At 46.9% G+C, this 21,676-nt stretch overlaps 1 protein-coding gene across 1 annotated transcript in view; it reads left to right on the forward strand.

Moving 5' to 3' along the window:
* LOC135909520 (uncharacterized) overlaps positions 1–21,676 on the forward strand; it is a 78,868-nt gene that overhangs the window by 14,764 nt on the left and 42,428 nt on the right. Inside the window, exon 2 of the mRNA XM_065441501.1 lies at positions 8,880–9,063. Within this exon, the coding sequence (XP_065297573.1) occupies positions 8,944–9,063 (120 nt within the window). The 5' untranslated portion in view covers positions 8,880–8,943. The remainder of the gene's footprint in view (positions 1–8,879; positions 9,064–21,676) is intronic.

A 21,676-nucleotide genomic window follows, 5' to 3' on the forward strand; every position in this document is an offset into this window, starting at 1 on the left:
TCACCGAAACTTTAGCAAAGCTCAGTGACTTGAGGAACAGTGCCAGGGTTTTTGAGGGAAGCTTATGAAGAGCATCGTCGGAAATGCCGTGACGCACTCCTTGTCCACCTACGCCGTCATTGGTTGAGACGCCGGCACAGGTGGATGACGTCCTCTATGTGTACATATACATCATGGGCGCAGCGGGGGGGGGGGGGGGGGGGGTCTTATAGGGCTACAGCCCCCCTCCCCCGCAATTTTTTCGTGCTGTCATGCATCACTGACAAAACGACCCCGGCGCTGAAAATCATTCTGGGTTTTGTATAGAATGTCATTTTCATGGTTCAAAAGCCATTTGAGTGCGAAAATGGGAAACTGGGGCTTGATTTCGCCGCAACGCCCATGCACCGAGAGTCAAATAACGCAAGGAACCCCATTTGAGCACACTGGTTCAAGGGCGTCTTGAAAGCGAGTGGGTTCGCCACGGCATCACGCGGTGGCCGCGTAATCTACGGAGCGCATGGGGATAAAGTTCTCATAAACTTTTGATGTGGAAGGTGCATTCACATTTGAAAATCGTGCTTTAGATTTTCAATAGCGATATTTTGTGGGTTTATTGTTTTCATAAACATTTGACGCCAAACATGCATGCATTAACTTTTCTAAAGTCGTACATCGGCCTATGCAACGAGACAAGTCAAGTCAACACGCTATTAGACAAGTTGACTGTCAAAGCACGCAGCATTTGTCCGTTGAGACGAAGCGTTGCGGTTGTTCATTTGTGCCGTAATGTCACCGAAAAGAATATCAGCATTTTTTTCACCTGCGCCAAAGCATCCATGTCAAGACACTAAAGCCAGCCAAACCAGAAGGTAACTGCGTATTTATGTATCTTTCAACTTTCCCTTTTATTCGCCTGAACACCTTGAGCTTATTCAATTCTCTTGTTCTTGCTACCCGCGGGCAGCGAGAGCCAGCTAGAACGCGTGTTTTTCTCGTGTTGCCCCGACCACCGCTCAGCGCACTTCGGTGCGCGTTCGTTTTCGTCTGGCCGATTGCATATTTGTCTGGCAGAGTTTTGGACGCCTTCTCGCTAGCAGACGAGTAAAAGAAACAATGGTCGCTCACCGCCATCACAGTAGGCACTCGACGGGTTCCAACGCGTTCGCTTGAGCGCAACCTTATGATTCCCGGATCTGTGAATCGGTGATTGCCCAACACGTTAGCCTTGTTTGACGCATTATATACAGTCAATTTCTCTTATATATGTAGATTTATTAGAGACGTATGCGTATATTTAAATATCTTGTTGCGAGGTTTTGTGTATACGTGCCGTGAACTTTGATTGCAGTGACACTTTTCTGCCCTCTTTTTCAAGCTTTATGTTCGCATTTGTATATTCAATTGTAACTCCGCATTTCTAATGTACAAAGGAAAGTCAAATGAAAGTAAGCCAACCCACCCCGTGCAATAATGCTTCGGTTCATTATCTGCGAGGCATGCACGTAGCACACATGCATCTCTCATTTACAAAAGTGACACGCACGCGTGAAGGTAAATGTTCTTTAATGTTCTCATACACAGGGTTAAACATGGTTGCGTGACATAATGGATACTCCAAAAGGGGAGCAGCGTGGCATCGCGAAGTTTTTGACAGCTGAAGGTGTTTCCGAAAAAGAAATCAGTTGCCGTATGACTGCCGTGTACGCTGACCATTGTATTTCATTGGCCACTGTGAAGCGCCGGAGCCAACGGTTCAAAGAAGGACATGAAAGCTGCAGAGACGATCGAAGACCGGGCCAAAGTCATCGTGCAATCACCCACAACGCAATTGCAAAGGTTGATGAGCTGATTAGACAGGAACGAAGGATACGCATTGATGAACTGGCAGATAGTGTGCACAACAGTCACGGTTCTGTTCACACCATAATTCATGAACATCTCGGTTATGAGTTCTTTTGTGGGCAATGAATGTGCAAGAACTTGAACCACGCCAGAAGACGGAGAGGTTCGTCGCTGCCTTAACTCATATGATCTGGCATCACAATGAGGGCGACTACATCTTTTCTGCATTTGTTACCGGGGACAAATCATGGTGCCACTATTACGAGTCTGAAACACGAAGGCAATGCATACAGTGGAAACATTTGAATTCGCAACCGCCAAAGAAAACAAAGGCTGGTGTTGACTTTTTTGATCGTCAGGGGCCATTACTGATCGAATTTGCTAAACGTGGAGAGAATATCAATCGTTTCCGATATTGTGAAAAGCCGCATCGCTGCGTGTCGCAATCAAAAACAAACGTCGTGGAAAATTGACGAATGTGGTCATGTTGCTCCACGACAATGCCCATCCCGACGTTGTTGATGTGTCTAACACAAAACTGGCAAAGTTCAAGTAAGGAACGCTGCAACGTCCACCATAGAGCCCAGACCTGTCGCCTTGCCACTTGCACAACTTGGGCCAATTGAAAAGACATCTCAAGGGAATGAGGTTCGTGTCAGACGATGACGTGAAAGATTCGATTAAATACTTTTTGAAGCAGTGACCCAAGGAGCTATATGAGACTGGAATCATGCGACTCGTTAGGCAGTGGGACAAATGTCTCAATGCTGATGGAGACTACTTTTCAATAAAGTACCCCGTTTGTCCACTGGCTCACATTCATTTGATTCGCCCTCGCATATCTTACAGAACTCCTGGGTTTTATATGGGCTCTCTGCTGTGACTACAATTTCTGTGCAATTACAAAACACGGTCGGTGACAGCTGCTCCTGCGGAATACATTAGAACAAAGGGCAGCATCATTGATATTTTTCTCTGGCCATTGTATATGCACAAAAATGTTAACAAGGTTTATGAATGACAAATATTCTTTAAAATATTTGTCCTCAACTTGTTCATTTTATGGCCTTAACAGCAGTCATAGCAGCGGCATGCACTGCTTTGCTGGTTTCGAACCGATACAGTTCTGATATTTTCCTTACTTATTAAATAAACAAAAATACATGGAAGGATTGATATCAGTTATCTCGGGCACAATTTGTGGGACATATCAGTATATTATTTTATGAACAAGTACATATGATACTTGTCTTGACAGTGCGTAGCGTTCAACAGTTCGTTTGCAGCATCTTTGGCAATGGCAGTGCAGTTATTTTTTGTGTATTTGATCCCTCGACAAATTTCATGAGGAGAAGGCCAAGCTGCAACGTGAGCCCCCCTCGAACGAAATTTCTGGCAACGCCACCGATATATATGTATATATATACAGAGAGAGAAAGAGAGAGATGTTAGGCCTACCTCAACAATGTGTGAAGTAGTGAGCGAAAGGCTTGAGAACCTTTCAAAACGATCGCAGGAGCGGTAGAAGCTTGTTTTTCTTTAATTCTTCTTACCTCGCAGCACAAGGCACGAGACACACGCGCCGGAGCGCGCCACATACAAAAGGCGGCCGAGTCCGAAGAGAATGGCTGCAATATACGTATATATAAGTACACGGAAGGGCACCTTACGCTATATAGTGGCGCCTTCAACTAAAGCTATTCCAAAGTGCTTCCATTCCAATTCTACAATAAGTCCTCTACGACAAAAAAAAAAAAAAAATTCGGGCCACCCTACTTTGCCTGCCTATCACGCGACGTCACGAAAATCTCGGGTATCCTCATCTGGTACATGTTCACAGTTATTATGCACGATCAGACCGATCAAAAGGCAAGTTATTACTTTCCAGTCGATGCCTTTTCGCCAATAACCCTCTGCTGTTTGTGACAAGATTTCGGGGTGCGCCCACGTACTGAAATGACCAAACTCGCCCCGCAAAAGTGATGTGTACACATGAACAGAAAGCTTTAGCTCGGTGGCTCCTATCTAAATATAAGAGAAACGAGAAATCGTTTTTCTCGGCAACCAGTGCTCCAAATTTGATGAGGTTTGTTGCATTTAAAAGAAAATGTTCAAATCAAGTAACTGCTTGTAGCGAATTTTTCAGTTATGCCGTCTATGTTTTAAAAGAATTGGTGAAATTCGCAAATTCTCAGAAAAGGAAACTATAATCTTTACAGCTCTGTATCTCAGGAAGGATAAAAGATATCACAGTTCAGAAAATTTCACCTAATAGTAATTCTAAAGCGGAAAAATTTTGATTATAGACGCTACTGTCAATCAAGCGAGTAATGTGTGAGGGGAGCTCACTCAATCAATCACCCCTCTCTCTTTTATTCAATCGTACGCTCACTCACTGACCCCTCTCTTACTCGCTATCACCCTCGTTCGCTCACTCAATCAGTGGCGCCTCTACGCCTCACTCACTCACCCCTCTGTCTCTGTTACTCACTCACCCACTCAAAACAGCAGCGCTTCACTGCGAGAACTACCGCAGCAGAATCAACGGTGGCTTTCTTTCTTTCACGTGTTTTGCTGACGGGGAGAAGACGCCTAATCAAGATGGACAGACGCGCACTGACAATGCAAATAACGACTGATGTTTTCCTCCACAAGCATGCACGTGCCTCATTTCTTATGCAGGGTTAGATGCCCGAAGGTTCTTCCCTTGACCAGGCCGTCTGAAACGAAGAAGCGGCCCGGGAAATGTTAGTGATGCTCGGCAGAAGTCATGACCGAGAAAGTCCAAAGCTAAGCCGGAGATTTTCTTCGCCACCCTTGCACCTTTTTCTTTATACATTTGTCTGATATATACTGCAGCGTCGGTAACCGTGTCCGAAGGAAAACGGCCCATTGATAGTAAAGAATATAAGTAACCAATCACAAAAATTGAAATATATGCCATTGTTCTACCTGCTGCGAGGTTACGTTATTACTGATTTGGGCAGAGCGAATTAAAAGTTCAATAAGTCGACGATCGGCTTGTTCAGCCGAGTCCAGTATTGGCAGCCAGCTATTATGATTTGGTGTGAAGAAAAAAAAGGCAGTTGCACCCAAAAGGAGAAGCATTGACAACCGTAGCAAGGTTAGCGTTGAGCTTGATGATGTTCTAATTACACTGGAGTACAACGAACGTGGCTGGGCTGTGCGCGGGAGCACCAAAATTTCTGGCATGCTGAAACGATGTAACCAAGGAGGTTTTACTAAAAGAATTTTTTTTAACCTCTTTGGCGGTAATACGTTCTGCAAGGCCTCTAATGCCATCGCCGAGGCGCCGTTTCGCTGCCCGTAGAAGCCGCGACATTTATATTGTATCGCTTTCAAGTTTGAGCATTGGTATTGCTTCGAACTATTAACAGTTAACATTTGTGAAGATTAAACATAAAAGACAGGGGTTGTGAATGTTGTGTCTATGACATTTCTTTGCGGGCTGCCATTTTCAAACATATTCAGGAATATTTCAGTCAAGAACGTAGGGCCTTGTTTGAACAACTTTAACGGTTGTGTACTGCAGTATCCATCTAACGTATGCGGCATGCATAAACATATATATATATCAAAATATACGAAACATCGCGTCAACACCGATGGCACAGAGGTTGTCACCAAAACCGGCCTGCCGTTACAGAGTAGACGTGATTTCGGAGAGCGAAACCATGGGCTCTCGTGCGCAGAGAACGCCTACGCACACTATAATCTCATACTCTGGACCTATGGTGGACTACAACAGGACGGAGACAATGCCTTCAGCATGCTGCCAGCGACAGCAAGACACATGGAGCTGCGCTCGTGGATAACTCCTAGGCTTATACTTGGGACTTTCAAGAAACATTTTCAGAAAGTGTGATTTTGCATATACGCATGAGCAACTTGGCTCACAATCTCTAAAAACCCATAATCCTACCACCCACTCTATCTCGCTTTTATATAGGTAGTTAATGCCAAGAGGTGATCGCGTCTCAAAAATCAAAATAAACATTTTAGGCAAGCAACCAGGAGGAAAACAGAAAAGGAGCCAACATCTGACAATCCGAATGTGGCGCACGAAAGCAGCAGCCCCGTCGAAGAACCGACGGGCCGATGGATATAAGGACGGACGCAGGAAAGAGAAGGGCGAGCCGGCCTTTCAAGGTACAGAATTACAATATAAGCCACTCGCGACGGGGAGATTAGTGAACGAACGTGTCTGATCTAGCGGTAGAAACCGGTGTCGACAGGAAGAGAGGGACCGCTCATTTACCATACGAGCCGTGCGCCCTTCTGTAAATAGATGCCCCTATCGTCACAGTTGGATTCCTAGGCCGTGTTGCAGGGAAGAACGCGCCAGCACGGTGAATAGTCAGTTGTGTCGGAGGGATTCCTTGCGTTTTCACATCGACCAAGCCGTGTACGTATGCGTGCGGTGCTTTTTGCGTACGAGTGCCATTTCCCCTCGCAACTTCAAACATTCGCTTTGCATGAACAATATTTTTTTTTATTTTGCAGTAGCCGACTCATTCGACACGTTCTGTCGCGCTTGCATAAAATTAATGCTAAGACCTTACCTATAGGCGTCTACCGTAATCTCCAAGGGCTTTCGCCTTCTTTGCAACCTGCAGGCCAATATTAGTGTTTAGGTAGTTTTGATTACTTCGCTTGTCGTGTGCCGTCTACCACACGAGAACCTAGCACCATCGCCCCAAGCGTTCCATACTTGCAAAGCGACCGGCTATTGGTACGGTTTGTGCAATCGACTATGCTCACTGAGCGATCGCTGTCGGGATGGGCAAAAGCACGTGCTAGCATTACTAGCACCTTCCTCTCCCCTCTTCGTTCTTTTCTTCCTTTAACCCTTCCATTCTGCGTAAAGTAGGAAACCGTACACGTTTCTGGGTGCCCCCTCTGCCTTTATTTCCTTCCTATCGTCCTCCTCTTACAGTGGACAGGTGCCATATGATTCGTATTCCAGCTTGTACAAAAAGATATACCGGCCTGTGTTATATAGCGAAAACAGAAAACTAAATTTTATGATTTAGTTATTGGAATATACGAAACTTGAACTGTTCTCTTGACTAGGTAGCACAAGCAGAACGAGTGTTCAATATATGGTGCTATTCAGTGTGATTGCGCTAGACAGCCCGAATGAAAGCAGTGCTTGCGTGGACTAATAGCAACTCTGGAATGGGACAATATTTAACAACCTTCGATAAAAGACATATCAATGTAGAGCATGTGATTTTGTTTTCGTTCGCTCGGGGCGAGTGGTCTGCCCAGTCCCACGTTAAAGCATCGGTGTTTTAGGAGGGTGGATTTTGATTTAGGTAAATATAGACTATATCACTCAAATAAATAAAATAACTGCTACGAAGAGCAATAAATTTAAAAAAAGCAAAAAAAGAAGCGCTGTAATAAAGTGCATGGGTGGTTGTTAGGAAGAGATTCGCAGAACTGGATGGTTCGATGGGGCTAATAGCTGTCAATTAAAGAACAATGCCAAAGGAATATACACTAGAGGCGGCCAACTTCCTCGTGTTTCCTTTCTTGCTTACCTCTCTCTTTTCGCAAACACTGTCATGTTCATGCTACTGAATGAACTAATGGAATTTTTAAATATATTAAATTTAGTACATGCATGTCACAGGGAGGGGTACGACCGGAGTGGCTCAGTGACTGTGGCGTTTTGCTGCTGAGAGCACGGTGACGGGTTCGTTCTGCGGTCGTGATGGCTACATTCCCATCGCGGCGAAATGCAAAAGCACTGGTCAACTCTGCATCAAAGTCCGCGTTCGAGAACTCCAGGTTGTCGATGACAGTTGCGGACGCCCCTTTTCGACGGAACAAAACACAAGACGTGAATTTGTTCATTATGCAAAGTAGAAGTGAGGCGCGCAGACAGGACACAAGAGTAGAGAAGTGGACAACACGAACGCCGACTATTCATGAATTTGTTTCCATGTGTGTTGTAAAGCTGACGGTGGAATTGAAAGGCTGGCGGTGATTTTGTGTTCGTCGTTGTGCTTATTTGTATCAATGCTGCACTCCGCACCAATGGCTGGATTGACTTTTGAAGGACAGCACCTACTTCATCGTCGAGGTACTTATGTAGCGGTGTCGCGGTGCCACTTAAAAGCGCTGATATTTCATAATTGGCATGTTTGGAAACGCTGCACTGATCCCGAAGTGGAAGAGCGTAGTCACGTGTGTGTGGGGGGGTTTTCATATATGGGGGGCACTATTTATAACTTCGAGCAATATATGAGAAGTTAATAGCAAAACACTGATATACCGGACAATTTGATTGGAATATTCTGCAACTTTCGTATTTGATGCGGTTCCCGACGTCTTAAGAATTGTGAAATTGCTTAAGTGTTCCTCACTAGTTATGCAACTAAACTTAATGCAAAAAATGTGCGACGTCGTTCACAGAGTGCTCAGAAACAGATTTGGTGGCTCGGCCTATATCGCGCTAGAATAAGTTAGCTGGGACATGCCACATAAGTGCATAAACATATTTGGAGACATGTGTTATGGGTACACTGATCCAGTAGTCGCAAACCGAGCTGACATGACACGTCCTTCAGGAAACAGCCCAAGATGCGTAGTCAAGTCTTATTGTTGGTAATTAATAATGCAATTGGGCCCTCATTTAAAGCGAAGTAGCAAAATTATCATAGTGCATTTTCTTTCTGTAGGCATTGTTGTCAAAACTGTGGCTTGCTTACAATAAAGGGCAATAATTTCCGTCGATATGGTCGTTAGTCGTTATGCTTGTGGACTTGTGGAAAGTGCGCGAGTTTTGATTTACTGCGAGGGTTTCCTCTTATTAGGCTACAATGCTGAGAACTGTTCTGAATCAGCAATGGTTAAAGAGATGAGTCTGGTGCGTCTGAAATAGCCATCTGTAGCAAATTGCCAAGCACTAAAATATAGCAGGAGTATCAAGATATTTTTTGGCTTCATATTTATACGTTACACTATGCCTCGGCACGCCTCTTCGTGCCTAAGCAAGTGGTTCACCGCTTATTGCTTTGTTGCAGGGCCTTTCTTTGGGACTAAATTGGCGTGGATATCAGTGAAGTGAAAAGGAGCAAAGCCGCCACCATGATTGCCAAGAGTCACGTCACCTGTGTCCTCGTCACCGCTAGCTTTCTAGGCTGCGCTACAGAATCGCATTTGCCCGAGCAGAAACCGTATTTGTGGGAGCACCAAGACAGCATGAGGGTAACCCTTCGCATTCCACCCAACCTGTACTTTTTGAATGCATTAGACTTTGCCTCTGAAATGTTAGCGTATAGAATAATTCGACATAGTAATGAGGAGATTAGTTCTCATAAATAAATAGAGGTGGTTGATGTTTTGACATTGAACAAACTATTCAGTTATGAATAAAGCTTCTACTCAATAACGGGCTCATCTGACTTCAGTCAGAGCAAATATATTTCAGTAATATTTTAATAGACTTATTTTGATATTGTTAGGTGTAGCTGATGCACAAGGCTATTTACAATATATATACATGTACGCCGAGCATGGCCAAGAGGGCGGCCCTATAGCAATCGGGAACACGTCGTCTTCCTCCTCTTCAGTGCAGCCTCACTGTGGCGGCTGTTCCGTATCATAATCGCCGGCACTAGCGGCATCGCCCCGGTGCTTAAGCTATGCATCTGTGGTGAAAGGTGCGGGATAACACTTCAGTCTTGATTTTCATATAAGACATCGGTCACTTGTCGCTCCACATGGTAGAGACCAGTGTAACGTGACAGCAGCTGTTGGGAAAGACCCACATGACGGATGGGTGGCCAAAGGTGCGCCAGAGAAACCAGAGAAAAGAGCAGGTTGCGATGGTGGCAATCATAGAGGCGTCTCTGAGGCTCATCCGAGGCCTCAGACGGGTGTGACCGAGCTGCCACTCGCACGCGCGATCGCGTCGCGGCTGTATTCAGTGGCATAACGTTCGGGTGAAGGCAGCAAGATGTCCAAGGGCAACTCGGGTTCTGAGCAGTGTAGATGATAGAATGGTAAACTGCGGGTGGGGTCATGAAGCGATGAATCATACGCGAACGCCACGCATAGTAAATGAAGGTCCCAGTCGTGTTAGTCGGCTGCAACGTACTTCGAAAGCATTTCAGTGACGGTGCTGCTGAGGCGCTCCGTGACGCCGTTGGTGTGTGGGTGGTAGGACGTGCTGAATTTCTGCTTTTTCTACCAAGAGCGGAAGATGTCTTCAACGACTGCCGAGAGGAAGCTATGGTCACGGTGCGTTTGTAATGAAAACAAAAAATGATGTCGTAGTCAACAACGTCAGTAGCACAACTTGTCGGGATGGCTCTGGCGATGGCATACCGCGTAGCGTAATCGGTAGCGACGACGACCGACTTATTTCCGGAGCCCTAGAAAGAAACCAGCCCAAGAAGCTCCAGACCAAATTGAACATAGGGTTGAGATGGGCCGTCGCGTGGAGGGCTTTTTCCGGCGCTGACAGTACTTACCAGCGGCACCGTATGACCGAATGGAGCGGAAAGACGTCGCGAAAAGAGGCGACGGCGCACACGGTCGTATGTGCGTAAGACGCCCGACTGCCCAGGCAAGGGAGTGTCATGAAGTTGGCGGAGGACAGTCGAACGCAGGCATGTGCCGTGGGCATCAAAATCACGGTGGCATAATTTTTATTTCCTTGAGGAGAAACATCTGGAGAGAGGCGTCACTAGGTCTTGACTCCAGCCGGTCGATGAGCGTTCGTAACCAAGAATCGCGACGTTGCTCGTTGCCGATTTTAAGCACCTATTACACAGAGAAAACGGAAGTGACTGCTTCCGCATCTGGCGGTTCTTCCACGGGGGAGCGAGAAAAAAACCATTTGCATCCTGGTGCAAGCGCCTCGTCTTACATAAGACAGAGGCGCTATATTCCTGCAGGCGTAATGCCCAGCGAATGAGTCGTCCCGTGGGGTCCTTAAGCGAGAATAGCCAGCAGCGAACGTGGTGAACACTGATGACACGAAACGGGCGTCCGTACAAATGTGGAGGAAACTTCGCATCTGCCCACAAAAGAACGAGGCACTCGCCCTCTGTGGTTGAAATGCGCCCAGCGGATGACAGAAGTCAGCTGGCACAGGCTATAGGGCCATCATGTCCACGGTGGCGTTGCGCTAACACTGCTTCTTTGCAGTGACCACTGGCATCCCTTCGAAGTTCCGTTGAGGCAGTCGGGTGAAAGTGGGCCTATATTGGAGGCGCGGTAAGGCGAGCAGTCAAATGAGAAAAATGTGCGACACGTTCAGGACCCCAAGAAAATGGGACGCCTTTCTTGATGAGGTTAATAAGAAGACGTGCAATGGTTGCAACATGCGTTACAAAGCGCCTGAAGTAGGAGTGCAGCCCACGAAACTGTGAACGGCGTTCGTAGACTTACGCACATGAAAGTTTGTGATGGCGCGAATTTAGTCGGGATCAGGTCGCACGCCTGTTGCATCAACGATGCGTTCAACGGCGGGGATTGGGTGGGGAGCCACGTGATATTTTGAAGAGTTCAACTGGAGACCAGCCCGGCGGGACACGTCAAGAGTCGCTGAGAGACGATGGAGATGCATGTGGAATGTGGGCGAAAAAAATATGACGTCATTCAGATAGCACAAACAGGTGGACCAGTTGAACCCCTGAAGCAAAGAATCCATCATTCGTTAGGAGGTGGCCGGCGCGTTAAAGAGACCGAAAGGCATCACCTTGAACTGATAAAAACCGCTAGGGGTAAAAAAGGCAGTCTTCTCTCGGTCCATGTCGTCGACGGCAATCTGCATGGCTCCCAGTGTCGATAGTGTGCGAAACAGTCGTTGTGCGGCCGAGTGATATTGCTTGGCAGTCAAAAGAGGAAGAGAAGCCTTGCAAAAAGCGAAGAAGTTCATCGCGCTGCCTCATCGTAAGGTCATTGGCAACACCTGGCGTAAAAGAACGCGGCAAGGACTGAGAAGGCGATGCCTCGAGAGCAGCAAGATAAGTGAAGTCGTCCATCGTGTCAAATATTGAAGATGAGGTCAGTGGCTCTGCTCTGCCAAAGCTTTCACGGTGGAGTAAACTAATTGGTTCAGCCGTTGAGTTTGAGACGCACATGAGAGAGGCGCTAGCTTTGAACTCGAGGACGGCGAACGGCAGTGGTAGTGAACGGCGGCGAACTAAGAGTTCAGACAGAGCGAAGAGTACTGTGCCATTATCTACAGAGCCACAAGAGATACTGACAAGAGTGGAAGACCAGGCAGGTATAACGATGTCTTCTGAAACAGCGATTTTGCGAAAATGGTCAGTGATAATATCAGTCGAAAACTGAAACGGCTCTATTTCCGCGCGGGCGCCGTCAATGATCGCATGATGTGTGGAGAGAAAGTCCCAACCTAATATGACGTCGTGTGCGCATGATGGCAACACGATGAATTCTATGATATAGAGGACCTCCTGAATTACTAAACTAGCAGTGCAGGCGCCGGATGGCTTGACCTGCAGCGCGTTGGCAGTTCGAAGAGTCAGTCCAGAAAGCGGCGCCACCTTTCCTATCTTGCGGCAAATACGGGCATCTATCACTGAAAGTGCAGCGCCGGTGGCGACAAGCGCTAGCGTCAATGTTCCTTCTCTTTCAACTTCAATAACGTTTTCGGGGAAGTATGAGGCCTTATACATTTCGCTGACATCGCAGTTCTCGCCTCCTAAACTGCGATTTTAGTTTTTCTGGCACAAAGGGCTCCGCCGCCGGTGCATGGGGGAAAGGGATCTGCGGCGAGGAGAAGGTGAACGGTGAGTGGCGGAGAATGCGGTGTCGACGGCAGGGGGAGAATCAAAGGTGTCCGAATAGTTGCGGCGTTTTTGGGAACGTGGCGCATATGGACGCATATTGTTGGGGACGTTCGGTGTAAGCTAGTGACAGTGACGTTTCACGTGTCCTGCACGGCCACAGTAAAAACAAATGGGACGGTTGTCTTCCGTGCGCCAATGGTGTTGAGGTCATGCATAGTGCACCAGTGGATGGACTGGAGGGGATACGGGTGGGCGCAAAGGTAAGCGAACGGGGCTGTAGGTCTGTGGCGCCGGCCTCGTCGCGACTTCGGCGTACGTCAGGGGAGGGACCATAGGAGTCTGTTGGAGAGAAGGCGAAATGTGGTCGTCTACCTGTTCCTTGACGACCGATTGGAGAGCGGGCGCAAACGGAGTACTCGGCTGGCCGTGTGTAAGAGGAATCAAGGAAAGCTGACGACCCGCTTCATCACGGCTTAACTCCTTGATCTGTAGCAGCAGCGAAGTGTTATCCGGGGCAGCAGCCAAGCTCGACATTCAAGGGGCCTGAGGTGTAGATTGGCGGGTGGCTACGCATTGTTTGCGCAGTTCGTCCAAGCTTTGACAGTGACTAACGAGTTCAGAGACTGTCGAGGGATTTTTTTTGTCGAGTTAAAAAGCAGTGGTCTAAGAATACTTCCTTGCGGGACTCTTGTTTTTATTTCTCCAGAAAACGATTTAAAGTTATTTATGTGCACATATTGCCTTCTTTTTTCTAAGTATGACTTAATTAACTGCAGTGGGAGGCTCTTGATACCATGCGTCTCATGCTTTGTTAATATTATCTTATGGTTAATATGATCGAAGGACTGAGTAAAGTTTATAAGTATACCTTTTGTCAGTTGCTTTCTTTCAAAATTTTGCAGTATATGGTCTTTCTGGTCTAGTAGTGCTAACTGTGTTGATTTGTTTTTTTGAAAGCCACACTGAGCTTTCGTGATAATGCGACATTCTTCACAGAAGGATGTTAACTGGATCAGTATTATTTTTTCAAGTGCCTTAGAAAAGTTGTGCGAAATTGATATGGGGCGATAATTTTGAAGATTGAGCCTGTCTGCCTTGTTATATGTCGGAATGACTTTAGCAACCTTCATTTTTGATGGAAAGATGCCTTCAGCAATATAGATATTATAGATAAGGACTAGAATGGAGGTTATATCGTGTATGACATATTTTGTGGGTTTTATCTGCTGGTCGTCTGAATCGCAGCTTTTAGAGTTTTTCATTGTCGTCAATACAGAGCAGCCCTCGTCAACATTAGTTGGATGGGAAAAGATTGTGTTTGAGTTTCCAGGTAGGGAGATAGGGGTTTCCGGGCGCGTGTGCACTCGTGTTTCTCTGTTCACGAAGTATTCGCTAAACGCATTCACCATGTCTGTTTCGGACAGTAAATGACATCCTAGGCAAAGTTTTTCAATAGGTCCTGTGGCTTGTGTCCGCTCTATGATATTATTGAGGTTCCTCCACAGTTGTTCTGAGTTTCCGTCACACAATAAAAATGATTGTAGATAATAGTTATCTCTGGTTTTCCTTATTTCCTTGTTTAAACTGTTCCTGTAAACTTCAAATTCTTTAGGGTCAGCACTTTCACGAGTTTTAATGAACCTGGCGTACAAGTTTTCGTGTTTTTTTATTTTCTTTAATAGCTCTCTTGTTATCCATAGTTTTCGGCACGACTTGGGTTTATTTTGTTTGACGGTGATGTGTTTCTTATAGACAACTAAAAATTTTTCAATGAAGATATTGTAGGCTCTTTCCGCATTATTTTCCTCAAGGACGTCCTCCCAACTTACTCGTTGTAATTTGGTTTGAAACGCCGCCATTGTACGCTCATTAATGTTCTGAAATAACCTAGTTATATTTTTGTTAACCTTTTCTATTTGGCGCTCGATAAAAATGCATATTGGACCATGATCACCAATCGGGCAGCTTAAAACAGCGCTTTTTACATATGAAGGCTTATAATTTGTAATAGATAGATCTAACATAGTCTCAGAGGACATTGTGATTCTAGTACTCGATTCTATGACATTTATGCAACCGTCCGACAAGATTATATTTAATATGTCATGCTGCCTAGCACTACATGCACTCATGTCAATGTTATAATCGCCACCAAGGATCATTTTTTGCTTGTTTTCGCATGCATACGCCAACAGATGATCTACAAAAGGAAGGAACTCCTGCACAATAGCGTCTGGTGTACGATAGCACACGCCAAATATAACACCATCAGCCTGAACGCACTATGACTCGACATTATGCGTTATTATGGTAAAGTCTTCCAATATGTTACAGGGTATAGAATTTTTAACCAGCACAGAGGCACCACCACCACGTCGAGTTGTTCTGTTCAAGCAAAGTATTTTCGTTTGCGGTAGTCGAAGAATATTACCATCATTTGAGTACCAGGTTTCAAATAACATAATGGCACCACAGAGGTGATTTATGTCATTCAAAAAGGTTTCTAGTTCACCAAGTTTGTTACAAGCAGATTGTGCATTCATATGTAAACAGCTCACGCCTTTACCTGCAGCAAAAGAGGAAAACCATTATTGTTTATCGATAAGACTGAGCTGCTCCATCGTAGTGAGATCAGTAACACAAGAAACGAAGACTCAGGTGCTGATGGCCCGGAGTTCATTGACGTCTTTCACTACCGTCGCTGGTTCCCCACTCGATTTGCGCATCAGCACTTTGTCACTTGCATGCCGAACAAACTGATAGTCTGCATTCTTCGCCCATTCTTTAGTGGCTCCAAGAAGCTTTCTGGTTCATGCGGTTAGGTTGTCATTAATAAAAACCATGTTTCTCTTGTCCTTCAAAACCTTTCGCTTGGCAATCCAAGTGTCTATAGCCTCCTGGCGCATGAAACGCAAGATGATTCCGCGCGCTTTCCCTGTCTTTGCCGGCAACCTGTGAACAGCGACTATATCCTAAAAGCCGTTGATTAATCGCACGTCAGGAAATACGCTGCCTTGCATGCAGTCGACGTGCAGAAAGAGTTTCAAGGGGCCCTGGACCACTTTTTATCGAAGTGGAAAACGACATTCGAAGGGAAGATAGGCTATTTCACAATAACTTAGCCGCAAAAAGTACTTGAATATGTAGAACAGAAGCGGAGCTATTGGCAGAGAAAAACGCCCTTCGCTCGGCCTACTGAATTTCACTGGGGCGAGCAGCTCAATTTTGATTTTCGATGTTAACGTAGGCGCCACTACTTCGGATTTTGGCGCCTACGACGCACAACGCGCCACACGTAAGCCAAATGCGGTTGCTCTCCGCCAGCTGCACTCGGCCTAGCCAGTGGACTTGGGGCGCCCCCGTCGGCGGCCGCGTTATCTACGCTATGCAGCAGACCGCAGCTCCGTGCAACTTTAATGCGTATGTGCAGCGTTTGCTTTGTGCACGACAGGGCTTGAGTGAGCGCTCGCGTTCATATGCCCATCTGGCTGTGCTACGTGGTTCGAACCGCTTTTGTCATGTACCCGCCTGAGCGACGGATAGAAGCCCTTTCCAACTTGTGCATTTTTGAAGGGCTATCAATAAGTCTGCCAAGGCGTCTAACCAGGAGCGGCCAAGAGTGAGCGCGCGCTGACAAGCGTGCGTGTCATCATCATCAGCAGGAGCAGCTCATTTTATGTCCACTTCAAGACGAAGGCGATCTCCAATCACCCCTGTCCTGCGCCAACCGATTCCAACTAGCACCGGCGAATTTCTTAATTTCATCAGCCCACCTAGTCTCCTGCCATCCTCGACTGCGCTTACCTCTTCTTCGCACCTATTCTGCAACCCCAATGGCTCACCGGTTACCCAACCTACGCATTACATGACCTGTGCAGCTCCACTTTTTTCTCTTAATGTCAATTAGAATTTCGGCTAAACCCGTTGGCTCTCTTATCCACACCGCTCTCTTCCCGTCTCTTAAGGTTACGTCCACATTCTTCGCTCCATCGCTGTTTGCGCGGTCCTCAACATGTTTTCGAGCTTCTTTGTCAGTCTCCAAGCTTCTGCCCCCAAATGTCAGCGCTGGTAAAGTCCACTGATTGTAAACCGTTCTTTTCTATGATAATGGTAAGAGTCAGAATCTGACAATGTCTCCCGTATGTGCTACAATCCATTTTTATTTTGTAAATTTCCTTCTGATGATCAGGGTCCCCTGTAATTGACTAAGGTAAACGGACTCCGTCACAAACTCTAGAGGTTGAGTGGCAATCCTGAACTCTTGTTCCCGTGCCCGGCTATTGATCATTAACTTTGTCCTTCTGCATATTAATCTTCAACCCACTCTTAAACTCTCTCTGTTAAGGTCCTGAATCATTTGTTGTAACTTGTCCCCAGTGTTGGTGAACAAGACAATGTCGTCTGCAAATCGAAGGTTGCTGAGACATTCGCTGTTGATCCTCACTCTTAAGCCTCCCCAGCTTAATAGCTTGACTAGTTCTTTCAAGCACGCAGCAAGCGTGCGTGCGGCCTGACTTTAATTTTCGCGTGGTTCGAGGCTAGTTGAGCGCTCAAAACTAGTGGAAATTAGCGAGACCCGATGGCCGGGACACCGATAAGCAGGTTGGTGAAAGTTGAATTCCTGCGCGGGCGGCCGCGGTCGAGCGTGAGCAGACGATAGGCGGCTTCTTCCGGAACAAAGTTTGGGTACGGGCTAGTTGGTACTCCATGGTACCAATCGTCACTTACAGCGCATACATAGACGAGGGGCAAAAAAAGGACGACGGAAGTACGTGATTTTTTAAAATTATTATATGGTATTTAGGAGATGGGTTGTCACCGGTAATTGGCGCCGGCTACTCCTTTTCACATGGTCATTTTAAAAACGAATAAATCAGAATAAATATAGGGAAATCATAACAATACAAATACCGGTAACATAGGTACACTAATGTCACACTATCACTGAAAGACAATTCCAAATCACAAAAACCCTAAATCGGGTCACGTAAGTAAACTAGTGCTACACTAAAACTGAAGGTCAGCTAAGGTACACATTATTACAGAAATTCGAAAGCACAGTTTCGCTTACTTGAGCCTGTTTATTAAACTTCGTCAATAAATGTACACAGTAACGGTAGGAACAAATGGACTGACCCACATATCCTTCTTGATTGACGTCAGCTATTGGTCAATAGTATCCACATATGGCAACCCGCTCATTTACGAAATAAAGCGCCCATAAAAGAGTGAGCAGCAGGCTTCCATTGAAAAGAGAGCGTTTGAGAGAAAGGGTGACATCACGCTCCACTTGCGAGCTCCACGGGCGGCGCACGACTGCAAAACTTAGCTGAGATGTTCACAGCTGCGTAGGCTATCCGCAGACTATATTTTTTCACCAAGCCCGAGGGGTGGTTTAGGGCCACTTTAATAACATTCGTCACGGTGTTATTATCTAGAACTTACCCGCCGTGGTTGCTCAGTGGCTATGATGTTGGGCTGCTGAGCACGAGGTCGCGGGATCGAATCGCGGCCACGGCGGCCGCATGTTGATGGGGGTGAAATGCGAAAACGCCTGTGTACTTAGATTTAGGTGGACATTAAAGAACCCCAGGTGGTCGAAATTTCCGGAGTCCTCCACTGCGGCGTGCCTCATAATCAGAAAGTGGTTTTGGCACGTCAAATCGCATAGTTTATTATCCAGAACTTACGAGCCCCTGTCCGAAGCAGTAGGCCCAGACCTGGATTAGAAATAGGTAAGAAAGTGGCGTGATACTTGGATAAGGGAGTTACATAAGGAGTCATTTTACGACCAGCCCTCTTTACCTGGCCATGTGCAGAGTAGCCCAGAACGTCGAACGGGACACAACGGCTACATTTGCCATCTACACTGATGTTGTTACTATATGGACAGAGGCTCCAGACTACACTGACAAAAGCGAACATGGAGACTGAGTTGCAGGCAGCTGTCCTTAGTCTAGAGGCCACCCTCAGCGAAATAAGTCTTCCACCCGCTGCTCACGAAAAAGAAGTGATTAGCGTAAACGGCAAGCAAAGCACAAACCTAAACACTTGCACATCGCTCCACATTGGACCACACCCAACTGCAGACTGAAGATGGACAAATCAAACTCCTAATACTACCTGTCGCCAGCTGCAAGAGCACCCAAAAGCGGTTAGGCGAGTTGCGACAGGAATGGCCGGCTTCATTACAGCCGTTACGTCGGCTTTCTAGCAAATACGGGGGAGCATGACAACTCTCATCTCACGAGGCCGGTCGCCGTCGAAAATATTAGTTATTGCGCACCAATATACATTTTCTCTAAGGACACTCAAGGTTTTGAACACCTTCATAGGGCCACACTCCACCTTATCCTGAGGCTCCTCAAAAACACACTAAGGTACCCACTTGAACGCGCTGCTGGCTTGCCTCCGCTGAAGGTTGTCAACCATGAATCCCACACCCTACATTGCATTAGCATGGAGAACCCCCAAGGCTGTTGCTTTCTTGCCTGAGGTTGCCAGCAACATGACAATGGCCACACCCCGTCCCCCTCTCATTCAGTCCTTGCCCCTTGGGACATCCCAATTGCTGAATACCTTGCCCACCTAAGGGGCGATTATAAGCCGCGCATGCCAATGCAAACCAGTCTGCGTCTTTACCGATTCGCATGCAGCCTATTCTGAAACCGTACGCCCAGCCTAGAAGGACGCCATCACTTCAGCCATTCAACACACCGATCGTAGGCATAAAGAGGCAGAGAGTAAAATAGAAATCATCTCGACGCCGGATCACACTGGTGAGCATAGGGGCAACACGGCGGCAAACACCGCTGCTTATTCTCCAGGTGGGACGCCCAATCTTTCTCAAGCCCCACCCCTCAGGGCAAACACCTACGAGCTCCTAAGCCACACGGCGTCCTCGATAGTCATCATGCGCTATTCGCGCGCGTTCCTCCGTGCCTCAAGTGAATCACGTGTCAAGCAACTTACGCCGTCTCTCTGTTTTCCGAGCGAGTCTCTAATTTTGCGCTCTCTGGAGCTATTCATCAATAAGGTCTATGCATATTCAGCCTATACATCCCACTATAACAAAATGGCAACAGTACTACATTGCAGCAGTGGACATTTCAACGTACGCACGGCGGGCTCCGCTGCTGTGCATACGTTAACTATTAATTATGCGTGTTCTGCGTATGAAACTGCGAGAATGGCCATGCAGTTATTACAGCGCAGGAGCTACCGTCAAGCATTGCTTTGAGATTCTCACATGCATCTTTTTATTTGACAAATATGGAAGCCAGAGTGGTCTACTCAGGGCCGAATTATGGGAATAATAGGCTCCTTTTCTGACCGAGTAGAGCCTCAGATCAAGTGACCATTCGTCAATTGGCTTGAAGCAATGACCAAGACGACATCGCGGGATTCCGGAAACCATGTGCAGTGTGAGAATGGCCCTTTTTCTCCCCCACACAGGACTTAAGCGTCCCCAATTATTTATAAAGGACTTTCGTTCATTCATAGATCAGGAGCATTTAACACCTTACAGGGTCCTCAAAAAGAACAATTTAAGGGAAGTTAAAGAAATAATTTCCTAATAGAGTGATAGGATCAGTAACGATATAGTAACTCCATATTATAGTAATTACAACAATGTAATACCTATTACATGTGTTGAAATAACGTGATATAAACAGAAATCGTAGTGAAGAAAACAACAAAGTACTACGTACAAAGACCACGCTGCAGTGAGTATTCATGTAAATCATTAAATATAAAAAACACGTTCTGTATTGAAGAAGAAGAGCACAAGGACAAGGCCATCCAGATCGTCTGTTCCATGCCGGCAGTGCAACCAGTGGGCCAGCCGGATCGCCAGTGCTTAGCACGGGTGTGAGCCATTCGGGCAACCAGCTGTTCCTGCACTGCGTCACCTGCCTTCTCGGTTACAAACAGACGCTACCATCTGAACAGTTCAGTACACCCCATTACAATTGGTGGAAGGTGCGGGGTACCCAAGAACATCTACACCCTGGAACTCCGGTCTCGGACTCTGCCTTCCGTCATACCTGACTCTCCCCAGCCTACGTCGCCGCCACTCTCCGTTGCCTGCTCTTGCGCTCTCCCCCAACGACATCCAGCGGTTTTCATCGGTACGGATGAACAGGACATCAATGGCTGGTTGTCTACCTATGAGTGGATGACCTTGCACAATCGACGGGACGATACTGCGAAGTTAAATGCCATCATCTTTTACCTTGCGGGAGTGGCTCACCTGTGGTTTAATATCACGAAGCCGACTTTCAGTCCTGGTCCTCGTTCAAGACAAGTTTCGCTGCAGTTTTCGGTCATCCCGCCATCCACAAGGTGCTCGCCGAGCAGCGGTTACGAGAGCGAGCGCAACGACCCGGTGAAACATTCACCTTTAATATCGAAGAGGTTCTCTACCTATGCAAACGTGTGGATGCTTGTATGCCCGAAATGACAAACTGAAGCACATTTTGAAGGGAACCACCGATGAAATTTTCCAAATGTCTATCGCCAAGAGTCCGCGCAGCGTAGCAGAGCTCATAAACTTGTGCCAAAGCTACGACGAGTTGAGGAGGCAGCGCGAGTTGACCAGGCGCCCCTCAGTGGCTGACGAGGCCCTCTCTTCCATGACAGCCTTCTCTGATCGCTCCCTCTTGCTCACACAAATCCAAGCTTTCGTGCGTGAGGAAGTTGCACGTCAGCTTTCTCTGCTACCCTTCGCTGAGCTACCCCTACAGCAGCCGCTGCCGCAACAGCCTCCTACAAAGCTCATTCCCACGCTCCGGCGAGTTATTGAAGACCAAGTTGCTGAGGCTCTACCAATGCAGCATCAGCAGTACCCTGTCACCGCGCCACTTACGCATCCGTCACTGCGCAGCCTCCTCGTCAACCACTCACTGCGCTACATCCTCGGCCGCTACCACCCGTTCATCATCCTGTACATCGACCTGCTCCTGTCTTTGCTAATCCTTGGCGCACGCAAGACAACAGGCCCATATGTTATGCCTGCAGTATTCCCGGCCATGTTGCACGACTCTGCCGCC

Source organism: Dermacentor albipictus, chromosome 5, assembly GCF_038994185.2.
Source record: "Dermacentor albipictus isolate Rhodes 1998 colony chromosome 5, USDA_Dalb.pri_finalv2, whole genome shotgun sequence".
Taxonomy (NCBI): Eukaryota; Metazoa; Arthropoda; class Arachnida; order Ixodida; family Ixodidae; genus Dermacentor; species Dermacentor albipictus.